The 13,172-nt window shown below is 34.2% G+C and overlaps 1 protein-coding gene across 14 annotated transcripts in view; it reads left to right on the forward strand.

Moving 5' to 3' along the window:
- The window catches only part of LOC136028702 (kinesin light chain-like), a 96,878-nt gene extending 90,063 nt beyond the window's left edge, over window positions 1-6,815 (forward strand). For 9 of the 14 annotated variants that reach the window (XM_065706540.1, XM_065706541.1, XM_065706537.1 and 6 more), the window contains exons 10-11: window positions 2,614-2,738; window positions 6,600-6,815. In XM_065706540.1, coding sequence (XP_065562612.1) covers window positions 2,614-2,738; window positions 6,600-6,717 — 243 coding nt within the window. In that variant the 3' untranslated portion in view covers window positions 6,718-6,815. The remainder of the gene's footprint in view (window positions 1-2,613; window positions 2,739-6,599) is intronic. The other 5 variants (XM_065706551.1, XM_065706553.1, XM_065706547.1 and 2 more) reach the window with 1 other exon arrangement.
- The last annotated feature ends 6,357 nt before the right edge of the window (window positions 6,816-13,172 follow it).

Consider the following 13,172-nt stretch of genomic DNA (forward strand, 5'->3'; position numbering starts at 1 on the left):
TTTTTTTCGTTTGTCTCTTGTTCAGGTAACCATGTGAGCCAAAATGTAAATGTTAACGATGGGGCCATCTATGACAAAAACAAAAAGAGAGAGAGAAATCTCACGATGAAGAAAAAAAAACGGGACTACGGCCAGTAGATGGAAAAGACAAAGTAAAATCATGCGGATATTTCGCCGGAGTAAACAAGACGTCTTCAACGCTAAGAACCGAAGACAAAATCTAAAATAAAAAGTATCTAAAAAATCTAAATATCTATCTAAATCAGTTCGATAAAATCTAAAACGAAATAAGACAAATATATATATATATATATATATATATATATACTAGCTGTTGGGGTGGCGCTTCGCGCCACCCCAACACCTAGTTGGTGGGGGCGCTTCGCGCCCCCCCCAAGCCCCCCCGCGCGCGTAAGTCGTTACGCGCCATAATAGTTACGCGCCATTGTAGTTGTGTCCCTATGTCCCACCTGTGAATATAGATAGATATATATATATGGTTTTAACTACGTAAAACTTGCGAATATACAACATTCTTTGCTGTCCCATTGTCTTTGCATATAAATAGATTGTCAGGTTTACCGACTCTTGAACATGCAACATATAATGGTCCATGGGAAAACAATCTGTATTCAGATCTATACCTCATGATTCTAATGATTGCCCTTGAGCTTTGTTGATGGTGATTGCTAATCGACCATTCCCTGTCCCGGTGTCCCGGTCGTCATTTACATCCCCCTGTTTCCCCCGGTGTCCCCGTTGCAGTTGTGTCCCTGTGTCCCGGTCGTCATTTATATTCCCTGTGTCCCGGGTCCCGGTCGTCATTTGTATCCCGGTGTCCCAGTCTGTATATACATTCGTTTTTTAGTTTTGTTTTTCTCCTTTATTTTTTTCCTTTTTTTTTCTTTTTTAGCTTATTTAGATTTTTAGATTTTTTAGTTTTTTTATTAGTTTTTAGTTTTTTTTTCTTTTTAGTTTTTTTGTCCCGGTCGTCATTTATATCCCCCTGTTTCCCCCGGTGTCCCCGTTGTAGTTGTGTCCCTGTGTCCCGGTCGTCATTTATATTCCCTGTGTCCCGGTCGTCATTTGTATCCCGGTGTACCGGAGTTGTGTCCCTGTGTCCCGGTCGTCATTTATATTCCCTGTGTCCCGGGTCCCGGTCGTCATTTGTATCCCGGTGTCCCGGTCTGTATATACATTCGTTTTTTAGTTTTGTTTTTCTCCTTTATTTTTTTCCTTTTTTTTTCTTTTTTAGCTTATTTAGATTTTTAGATTTTTTAGTTTTTTTATTAGTTTTTAGTTTTTTTTTCTTTTTAGTTTTTTTGTCCCGGTCGTCATTTATATCCCCCTGTTTCCCCCGGGTCGTCATTTATACTCCCTGTGTCCCGGTGCTTTGTTGATTGCTAATCGAACATTCCTTTTGTCCTGGTCGCTTTCTCTTTGAGTGTCGTCATTTATTTTTTTCTTTTTTAGTTCTTTTAGTTTTTACCTTTTTTAGTTTTTTTTAGTTTTTAGTTTTTTTAGTTTTTTACCTTTTTTTAGTTTTTTTAGTTTTTTTTTAGTTTTTTAGCTTTTTTATTTTTTTTATTAGTTTTTAGTTTTTTTGTAGTTTTTGCCTTTTTTTTTAGTTTTTTTAGTTTTTTAGCTTTTTTATTAGTTTTTAGTTTTTTTTGTAGTTTTTGCCTTTTTTTAGTTTTTTTAGTTTTTTAGCTTTTTTATTTTTTTTATTAGTTTTTAGTTTTTTTTGTAGTTTTTGCCTTTTTTTTCTCTTTGAGTGTCGTCATTTATTAGTTTTTTCCTTTTTTTTTTTAGTTTTTTATTGGTTTTTACCTTTATTTTAGCTTATTTTTCAGTTTTTTCCTTTTTTTTAGTTTTTTTTTATTTTTTATTTTTTTTAGTTTTTTACCTTTTTTTAGTTTTTTTAGTTTTTTAGCTTTTTTACTTTTTTTTATTAGTTTTTAGTTTTTTTTGTAGTTTTTGCCTTTTTTTAGTTTTTTCAGTTTTTTTTTTAGTTTTTTATTGGTTTTTACCTTTATAGTTTTTTTAGTTTTTTAGCTTTTTTATTTTTTTTTATTAGTTTTTAGTTTTTTTTGTAGTTTTTGCCTTTTTTTAGTTTTTTCAGTTTTGACGTCACCTGATCCAGTTTTTTCAGGTGACGTCACCTGACACATCCATCCATCCATCCATCCACAGACAACTTATTTTTATATATATAGATATATATATATATATATATATATATATATATATATATTTTATTTATTTTTTTTTTTCATCTTGAGATTTTTCTCTTTTTTTCTCAGGCGATGATCCATCCAATAACATTTTTTTTTTTATTATTATAAAACCTTTTCATAGCGACTAGTTTGTCATAAAAATGGTGTTGAGCACGGTTTTAGGCTTTACTGACTTCTAACCGCACGCAACATTTTATTTCTATTTTACCATTGTACAAGATTCTGCCACTGCAATTGTCTGAGCTCTGCCTTGTTTTCTTTGTTTATCTTTCTCTTTTTTTCTATCTTTGTTTCTCTTTCTCTTGAGTTTGCTGTCTCAAAGCTATTGCACGTTTTCCTCTTTTTGCTTCTCACATTTGTGCTTCTTTTTCTTTAGTTTGGTGGCCTGCGTCGTAGTTCCTCTATCTCGAAATTTCGAGAGCATGTCAGGAAATCAGTCGAAAAAGTTGAGAAATTGATTTCCCGTGGTGATGTCACAAGTCCTAATAGTGATTCATCAAGGTACTGCGCCTTTTTCTTATTCATTTGCTTCTCATTGTTGTTCTTATTTCTGTGCTTTTATTTTTCTTATTTTCTGTATTGCATTCCTTTTCATGGTTGCATCGGCGGGTACAACCTAGTGAAGAACGGACCACGGCCTGTAGAAGTCAATTTTTTTAATGTGTCTAAAAAAGCTCTGTTGTGAGAAAGAAAAATGCCATTTGTAGCTGATTCAGGAATTATGACTATTGCCTCGATTAGTCTAAAATAGTAATGCTTAATTTTGAAAACAAATTTACATTAATTTGAAAAATAGCCTAAACTCCCTCGAATATGGCGTAGAAAGGAAAGTGCAGTGGCGTAATTTTGTCAAAATCTTGGGGGGCCAAGTTGGAGCAGTTTTTCCCAAATTAAGTGAAAACGATAGTGGAAACTGAAAAATCTGACCCGTTTCTATGGATGCTGGAATTATGCAGACTTATCTTAGTTTTGACCAGATTTTTGAAGAAACTAAATTTCAACTGGGGGGGGGGTACAAACTGAGGTCTGGGAGGAGCAGTTACCCTTCTGCCCAATAGTTAATTTCGCCCCTTATTCAGTTCTCAAAAATGGGAAAGCAACTGGATGTGATGGAGTCCCCCCGGAGCTAAAATATGGGTAAAAAACTCTTGCTGGCCCACTATTTAAGCTGCTTAGTAATGTGTGGGACGACGGGGTTGTCCTTCCCAACTGGATTAAAGGCATTATCATCAAACTTTAAGAAAGGTTGGGAGACATCATGTGATAACTGAGAACGTGCCACACTCCAGACAGTGGAGGTAAAGTTCTATGTCAGATAATACTTAGTAGAGTCAAATGGACTTGATTTTAAGAGATGAGCAATGTGGTTTTCGCCCAAATCGTTCTTGCTGTGAGCTGATATTTAGCTTCAGTGTTCTATTAGAGGGATCGAACGAATGGCAAGTGTAGATTATTTTAGTGTTCATACACTTCTTGAAAGGTTTTGACTCTGTGTACCGAGGGGCAATGTGGAAAATTCTCCTAGCGTATGGAATGCATCCGAAAATTGTGAATATGATCGAAGCCCTGTTTGCTGCACTGTTTTGTTCAGTCCAGTGCGCTGTCATAGTGGCTCCCTATCGAGTCCGGTGAACGTCAGGGATGTTTACTATCTCTCAATATTTTTTGCAATACTTATAGACTTTATGTTTCGAGCTTGCCACCTTAAAGGAGGCATACAACTGAGCCCGGAGTGTCAAATACACGACTCACTACCGTGGCTCACTGCCAAGAGGACACTCGACATAACCTGAATGAACTAGCAGCGAAAGCTGCCCCTATTGGCTTGAAGATTATTGTTGATAAAAGGAAAAGCATGTCAAACGCAGTTGTAATGGTCTTTACAGCTAGCATTCGATACAAAGGCGCTGATGTAGAAGAGGTCAGAGAATTTAAGTACCTTCGTAATATAGTGACCCAAGATGGGAATTATTATAGAGAAGTCATGCTACGCATAGCGTATGCAGATGGAAAATGCTCAGCTGAAGAATATTTGGAGATGTGGAAACTACAATCAGAAGTTGAAATTGCAACTGTTTAGGAGTAATGGACTCTTTGTACTTTTGTATGGATGCGATTCTTGGAGCCTTTTCAAAGAGTGCTGAGAAAAGACTACACGGCTTCGAAAACAATTGTCTACGTAGAATCCTTGCGACACATTGGAACGACGTAGTAACGAATGCCCAGATAAGGGCAAATATTGAACAACCACTGGTGACCGACGAAATCAGAAGGAGATGGAAGTACTGGGGGATATGACCATCATGAGCGAAGGGTGTCTCCTACACGATTTATGACGTTGGACCCCACCCGACATTCAGAGGAGTAGAAGACAACGCAGAACATTCGGTCGATCCCTGGAGAAAGAGGCGACGGGTCTTCGAACCACGCTGAATGAACTTTGTCTTTGGCACAAGGTCGGCCAAGTTGGAGGTCAACCATGGCTGCCCTGTGCGCCCCCAGGTGTAAGAGTCTAAGTAAGTAAGTAATTCAGTGCCTTTTGTAAGTCTTGAAAAGACTGTGATGACATAAAAAGTCCTAATACTGCTTCATCTAGGTACTATGCTCTTTTCTTATCTCTTTGCTTCTATCAAGGTGCTATGCTTCTTTCTTAGGTACTTGTTAATTAAACGAAACGCGATCAAGATTTTCATAGCAACAAAGACAAGTGACGGGTGATAGAATGCATCGGACTTGTATAATTTGCACTAGATATTTGCACATTACGGGGTGGGGGTGGGTTAGGCTTGGGGAGCTTTGTATTGACCTAACTTCACTTTCTTGGGTGTGTTTTGTTTAATTAACGAGTACCCTTTCTTATTTATCTGCTTACTATTCTATTTTCTTTTTTTTTTGCCTCTTAAGCATGTAAAAATTTTCTGATAACATCGGCTATGGTAATTCAAAAGGTGCTATGTGACAATTCTGCCAAACTAATATTTTTAATCCGCGAAATTAATGAAAATACATTTGTTTGTTTAGTCTCATCCTTTCCTTTGAATCTTACTTGATTTACAAGATTTGGTCCAATGGATGTGGGTAACTTATAAGGAGTGGAAACTGGCGGTATTGTCGATAAAAAAAGCTGTCTGTGTATTTTTCAGTGTAATAATATGAATCATTGGTCCATGTACTGTAGTTGTAAAAGTAGGGTAGTAATAGGGGTCCGATCTCAGTTCCTGGCAAAAAAACAATTACAGAGCTTGAAAAAATGCTGTATCACCAAACGCTAGATGGCGTTGATATTTTTTTTTGTCAACAATAGTGCTAGTTTTCAATCTTGTAAGTCCCCGATTTCACTCTTTCACTCTAGAATTTTTTTTACTTTTTGTAAATGCTTTTGATTTCTTTTTCTCAAACAAAAATAGTTGATATAATAGTGAAAATATAACAAAATGTTATATATAAAAATATAACAAAAATAGTGAAAAAAAAATTTTGAGCCTGCTCTGACTAAGCGTGACAGAAGTGGGAGAAAAAAGAGCAAATGAGATGTATTTCCTAAATTTTAGCGTGTTCTAGCCAAATAAAATTTCCCCCCAGAAAAAAAAATTATACTCCACTTTGGCTTCTTTTTTTTTAATTACGTGTCTTCGGATTCTGTATTATTATTATAATACAGACATAGAATTATGTCTTCTTCTAGTATTCTCTTTTTTTATCCTTTCCCTAATTTTTGGATAAAATAGGAATGAATGGTAAAGTTATGCAATTGCTTTTTGTTCCTGTTCGTCTTCTTTGATTATTTTGAGTTCTTTTAGTTGTTTTTCTTTTTTCTATAGTTTAAGAGATTATCTTTTTAGGTTGTCCATTCATTATTAAAATTTTTAATGAAACTGAGTTCATTATTTATATGTTTTCGTGATTTTGACTTTTATACCCATCAACCAGAGAAACAATTACTTGCTTACAATAATTACTCTAAAACGTATTTAATGTTATTTATTAAAGTTATTTTTTGTAGCATATCATCTTTAGAGTTAGTGTAGCCAACCTAGCCTTCTTTATCATTGTTATGGCAATTTCATTGTTTAATGCCATAATTTCAACTAAACAAGTAATTAATTCAGACAAAATAAGTGATTAAGTAAATATGATTAATAAACTAAAAGAGTGGGACAAGGCTTAGACAGTATTGGGGATGTATTGATCGTTTTATATTTAAAAGAGTCCTCTAAACAAGCAATTAGGCCACTAAAAGTCTCCAATTTCGTACTCTTTGAAAGGGTTTGACCAACCAAGCGAAGAAGAAGGGGTTTATAACAATATGTTTGAGGGGTGTTAATCGTCCTCTTCTTCTATAATTATTAAATTTTCTTTCAGGTTGAAACGGGCAAGCTCCATGTCCTTCCTTAATAGTTTTCCTGACTCAAGTTTTGTTGGATCAATATTTGGCGGAATAAGGAATCATACATCGAGCATAGAACATTTAAATAATTAATTCTTTTTATTGTGGCTTCTCTATTTGCGTGTTCTGTTATTATTTTTATTGCATATCTTCTTTTCTTTAAAAAAATATATTAGTTGTTACGGGCCTTACATTCTTCATAGTTGCTCTATATAAACTATACATAGATGAGATTCGCTATCCTTTTTTCTTTTTTTTTTACCAGGTTGTAATTCAGCTCCGGACTTAGTCCTATTGTGTCAATATACAATGCTAATCTTATGACGCAGAGACGCAAGTAGTTGTGACTGCTACTATTTGTGACTGTGACTGCAACTACTTGGTACTTCGATTACGACTTTGTGCGACTGCGACTGTAACAACTACTTGCTTCTGCAGCTAATTACAATTTCGACTGCATCTACTTGCAACTGTGACTTTGCCTACTTTACAGAGTGACAATGACTACTTGTGACTGTGACTCCGACTACTTGAAATTGCGACCACATGTGACGGTGATTACTTGTAACTACACCTGCAACTGCTTGTGGCTGTCACTACTACTGCTACTGTGACTGCTACTGCTGTTACTGCTACTATTTGTGCTACAGTTGCTACTGCCTCTACTAATATTGAACTAAATTAAAAGAGTATAAGTGCATCCAGGTTGTCAGACTGACCCAGTTGCAATATCTCAGGAATACAATCGGGTATTAAGTTTAAACTTTCATGGAAAGTTAAGAGGGATGTAAACTAAATTAAAAAACGATGTGTGTCCAGGTTGTCAAAAGGGCGTCTGTACAGCATCCCAGGATAAACTAAGGGCATTAGGTTGGAAGTTGAGGTTAAGCTGTTGAGGATATTGAGCTAAATCAAAAGACGCTATGTGTATCCAATGTGTCAAAAGGGTATTTCTGTGATATTTTAAGGATGGCTAAGGGTATTAAGTTAAAACTGTCAGGACACGGTGAGTGGGGAGCTTAGTTAAATCAAAACACCCTGTGTACATCCGTGCTATTCAAAAGGGTGTCTCTTCTAAGCTAAACTAGACAGCTAGACTCATAATCCTAAGTTTAAAAAATGTTTTAAAAATTAGAAAGGATTAATTAAATTAAAAAAATTTTACTTCAATTTTTTTTTTTTTTATTAGAATTAAAAAAATAAAAATGTTAGTTTATAAAATAAGATCCTAAGTTTATAAAAATGCTTTTCAGGAACTTGGGGTTGAGACACTGAATCTTTTAATTTATTAATAATTATATCGCGTTAATTTTAAAATAATGTCTTATTTATTTAGTATTTTAACTATTTTTAATTAGACAAGATATTTCTATTCAGGAATTCGATCATCCGATGTGGGCTGTAAAGCTACCCATTTACAATCTGTCTTTTGAATTTTGTCAAAACCGTTGTTTGCCCAAGACCATCATTCGTAATTTTTAATATTACTCTTGTTCTGTATATAAAACAAGGTAGATATCATTCATCTAAATATAAAATATTAATTTTGTTTCCACAAGCTTGTTCCTATCTATATATTTGACAACCTTTAACTAGCAGTATTTCCAAAGAACTTTTATTACCAGAAAGAAATCAGAAAATTTTTCTTACTCATTTTTTTAAATACCAGAAAGAAAGAAAAACACTAGAGAACAAGCAAGGGCTTAGTCGAATTAAGAAAAGAAACTTCGTATACATTTATTCAAAAACATTCCCTGATATTTGGTAGTTAAGTAACTACTGGTTGTGATTTGATTGTCCATTTTTTTTTTCTTTTTTCTTTTTTTTTTTTTTTTTTCTTTTTTCTTTTTTCTTCTTTTTTTTTTTTTTTTTAGCGAAGTACAAAGCCAGAATTCTAAAATATCAGCAAGGTTTAATTTCTTGATACAATTTTTTTTTCTTTTTTAGTGTGGTACAAAGCCGGAATTCTAAAACATCAGCATGGTTTTAATTCTTGATACAATTTTCTTTTTTTCTTTTTTAGTGAAGCACAAAGCCGGAATTCTGAAATATCAGTATGGTTTTAATTCTTGATGCAATTTTTCTTCTTTTTTTTAGTGAGGTACAAAGCCGGAATTCTGAAATAGTACGGTTTTAATCCCTGATACAATTTTTGTTTTCTTTTTTATTGAGGTACAAAGCCGGAATTCTGAAATATCAGGACGGTTTTAATTCTTGATACAATTTCCTTTTTTTCCTTTTTAATGAGGTACAAAGCAGAATTCTGAATTATCAGTATGGTTTTAATTCTTAGTACATTTTTTTTCTTTTTTAGTGAGGTACAAAGCCGGAATTCTGAAATATCAGCACGATTTTAATTCTTGATGCAATAAAGACGGATATATTTTCTTCAACACTAGCTGTTACTTTGCGTCGATTCTTGACCAGTGAATGGTTGGTAATATTTATGTAAAACTTCCTTAAAAAGCAATCCCATACTCGTCCAGAGATGCTTCTCTTCTTAGGATTTCCAATTAACGAATCTTTTTTCCCCTAGAATTTTCATCACATGAACACCCGAAGAAGTTTTTTTCGAGGGTCATTTGGTCCTCATTTCCAGAAACTCGGGAAAACTTTTGCCGAACTTGAGGAATGCTAGGCTCCAAGCCACCTTCCCCTCTGCGTAAATGCCTGGTGTGTTGCTTTATTACCGAGAAATAATTTAAAATCTCATTGTTTTGCGAAATTCTTTGACAGTGGTAGCCTTTATGATTCCAAATAAGTGCTAGATAAGATAAAGACATTTCTTTCAAAATAATCTCTATCACAAGCCCAAAACGGGTCGAATTCGGAGTTTGGAGTCTACAAGTCACATGGTTGCATCAAAACTGGCAAAATGCAAAAAAAAGCAACAAAAAAGAAAAATTACAATGAATAATCATTTATGAGTCAATAATTAAATTGTAATAAGTCAATTAAAAAGGAAACAGATAAAAACTGGTCAAACTAAACTTAAACAAATAGAATTCAGAAAAAGAATTAAAAGGGACATTAAAGAAAGGGGGAAGGGGCAAAATAAGTAAATAAAAATAAAAAAGAACAAGATATATATATATATATATATATATATATATATATATATATATATATATATATATATATTTCTTTTATTTATATTATATATAAAAGGGACACAAAAAAGGGTCAATTATTTAACAGCATAAAGTAAATAAAAGGGTTAAAAAGGTAAGAACTGATAAAAACGGGGGGGGGCAAAAATAAGTGAATAAACATAAAAAAGAGAACGAAATATAAAATATATAAGAATTAAAAGGGCAAATAAAAAAACAGAGAGGGTAAGAAGCAAACAACCTGGGCAGCACCATCAGGCAATATATAAAAAAAAGAGAGAAACAAAAGGAGAAACTAGTGGGATATTTTATTCATTTTATCTGTGATAAAGGGGACAAAAGCTTTTTTATATGTGGAAGTAACGCAGCAAATGGGGGCAAAACAGGGATGGGCTCAGAAATAGCTCGAGGCGGCCGTAATCTGGATGGGGAGTGACGTTTGGGGAAAATACTAACCGTCCGAGGGTTTGTTATTGCATTTTTTACAAAACGGAGGCACAACGAAACCCTCCTTCGCTCAAGGGTTTCCAAACTAGCTTCTTTTAGGAGCAGAGAGTATGGCACCTTGGCTTCTTTGAAAATTATGCGCAAGGCTCTTTTTTTGGATTTATTCAATTTTTTCCGATTCTTCACGAGAGATGCCAGGGTGCCAAACTGGACAAGCAAATTCGAGATGCTGGCGGACAAAAGACGTGTTAATCCTTAAGGAATGGGGGAATTCCTATTTAAGGAATCTATTTAGGACCTTAAGGAGGGAGATAGACACATCAGCTCTATGGATGATGTCTTGAACGTGGATTTCCCGCTTTAAATTTGAAGAAATTGTGACGCCAAGTAGTTTAAATGAGGACACAGAAATTTCAGGAAAGATAGGATTAAGAAAACAGGGCAAGGATTTGAGGAAACAAATCGGTATTATCATGGACTTAGAGGGGTTTACCTAAGAGGGGTTACTTAGAGGGGTTTACCTGCCTAAGTCCAATTAAATTGAGGATACTCGTAGGGTCGCTTACTAGATTTTTGAAGCAAGTTTGAAATACCATTAGGTCAACAACAAATTTCCATCGGTCAGGAAATTCCTTCATGAGGCTGTTAATCATGACTGAAAAAAGAAATGGACCTAGGACATAGGAGAGCTTTTGCGAGTTGATTATAAATATGTTTTAAATTATTTCTAAAACGTCAACATTTATACAAAATATGAGACCTAAATTTACCTAGTCATGTTTAATTTAAAATCTTATCTTAATGAGCGCTCCGAAAAGCGGATGAAGATTTGCTAGATATTTTCGGAAAATTACTACGGACTGTTCTGGATACCCGGCAGATTGACTGTATTTCAAACAGTAGGCTGTACAAAAAATGTAGTTCAATCCCGCTTTCTAGGGCTATAATGAAAGAAAGGTTCAGATGGCTAGGGCACGTTGTGAGGATGAAGGATGACCGATTTCCGAAGATTGTTCTTTTCAGCCAACCGTCTAGTGCTAAACAGAAAGCAGATTTTCCGTGTTTGGGGTGGGAGGATTTCATAAAGAAAGATTTAAAGGAAATGAGAACTTCCTGAGAGGGTGTAAAAAGGAAGGCTATGAATAGATTGGGATGGAGGAGGAGCGTGCGTAGCTGTGTTGGTCTCAGGCGTTAGTGCTGCGGTGAGTTGTTAGCAGTAGTATTAGTAGTAGTAGTAGTAGTATTTCAGAAAAAATCTTCGATTGAAAGAAAGGTGCAACATAAAAAGCTACAACGAACAGAATGAGGGGTTTTTTTTTCTTCAATCCCTCGCTCTTAATGCTAAAGTTTGACTTTTAGTCCAAATTTTGACCTAATACCTTAATTTAGGTATTTTCTCGAAGACCACACTGCTTTTCTATGACGGACGAATAAACATACAAATGGGGATAAATCCATTCATTAGACAGTGAAAACAGATACAAAAGTTTGAATACTCCGGTTAAATATATATGCTGATGACGATTGCTGTGTATATGATCAAAATATCCATACTTTTGTATCCTTTTTCACTAACTAATAAATACCATTAAATCCATTTATTAGACAGTGAAAACAGATACAGAAGTCTGAATATTTCTATTAAATATATGCTGATGACGATTGCTGTGTATATGATCGAAATATCCATACTGTTGTATCTGTTTTCACTATCTAATAAATGGACTTATCCCCATTTGAACGTTTATTTGTTCGTCCCAATTCTTTGAAAACGAGTCGTGAAACTCAATAGCCATTCAACTGGAATTAAAAGCCTTAGTTTTTGGAAATGTAATTCCTGTTATTTCGTTAAAATTTTAAGGCATATCAATTTTTTTCCTTATATTTAACAAACAGTTTTATAGATCTTTAAAATCTTATATATTGGGATTGAGGAAAGGTTCTATGTTCAAAATACTTTTCTTGTGCCTCATCTGAACAGAAGATCTGTTTTGCAAGGTTTCACTTAAATTGCTCAAACATTATTAAAGGCCATCAGACCCTCTGGAGGGAGAAGCTGTTAAGGTAGATGTTTCTAAACATCATATCAGGAGATTTTTAAGGCTCTGGATGCATTCCTGAGATTTTACCACTCAGCTACTAACCGAGAGAAGAATAATCTCCTAAACTAGAATGTAACCCCCTCCATGCAAATACAATTAAAGAAGCAGAAAAGGTTTATTTACGCTTTAAAACAAATAAAATGTGGACACAGCTTTGCAGCATTTAAAATTAACAGCTTCTTCCGTTTTCGTCAAATAACCAAAACAATTTCCCAAAAACTAGGTTCTTTGATAGATAGATAGACAGATTCTTATTCATACAAATATAAACAAACATAAATAATTAAATAAAGCCAACAGGGAGCTAAGCTCGAAAAAAAGGCTATCAATTATTGAATTAAATTCAAATACACAAAAAATAAAGATAAAAAAGATAAACCTAAAAACGTCCAAATATATAGAAGGAGAAGGACAAAGGAGGCTCCCCCACCATTGGAAATGCCAAAAATGGTACAAAAAAAACTAATTATCAATTAGAATCACCCGGTCATCAAAGGTTAATAATATATTTTACTAATTTAGTCTTTAAAAGTGATCGGCTATTAAGATTTTTAAGTTTAGTATACAAATTAAGCCTAGTTGCTATATAAAGGATTTGGTATCTTATTGAAAATTTATCTCTTTCACAGTTAACCAAGGGGACTCTATACGCTCCAAAAGGAGCCGACGATGAAGCGAATTAGCGAAAGGGGGCAACAAGAATATGTGATTCATAAAAATAACTCGCCAGAGACTGAATATCATAATGCCAGAGCGATAATTGTAAATCCTTAAGTTGAATAAGTTTGAATAAATGAAGAAATAAAAATAAAATTTTTCTTTCAGAAAGACTTTTAAGTCGTGCAGGACGAGGAAAAAAAGTACCAAGGATTTTTATGGCTTTATATTG

This window comes from Artemia franciscana, chromosome 7 (assembly GCF_032884065.1).
Source record: "Artemia franciscana chromosome 7, ASM3288406v1, whole genome shotgun sequence".
In the NCBI taxonomy this organism is placed as follows: Eukaryota; Metazoa; Arthropoda; class Branchiopoda; order Anostraca; family Artemiidae; genus Artemia; species Artemia franciscana.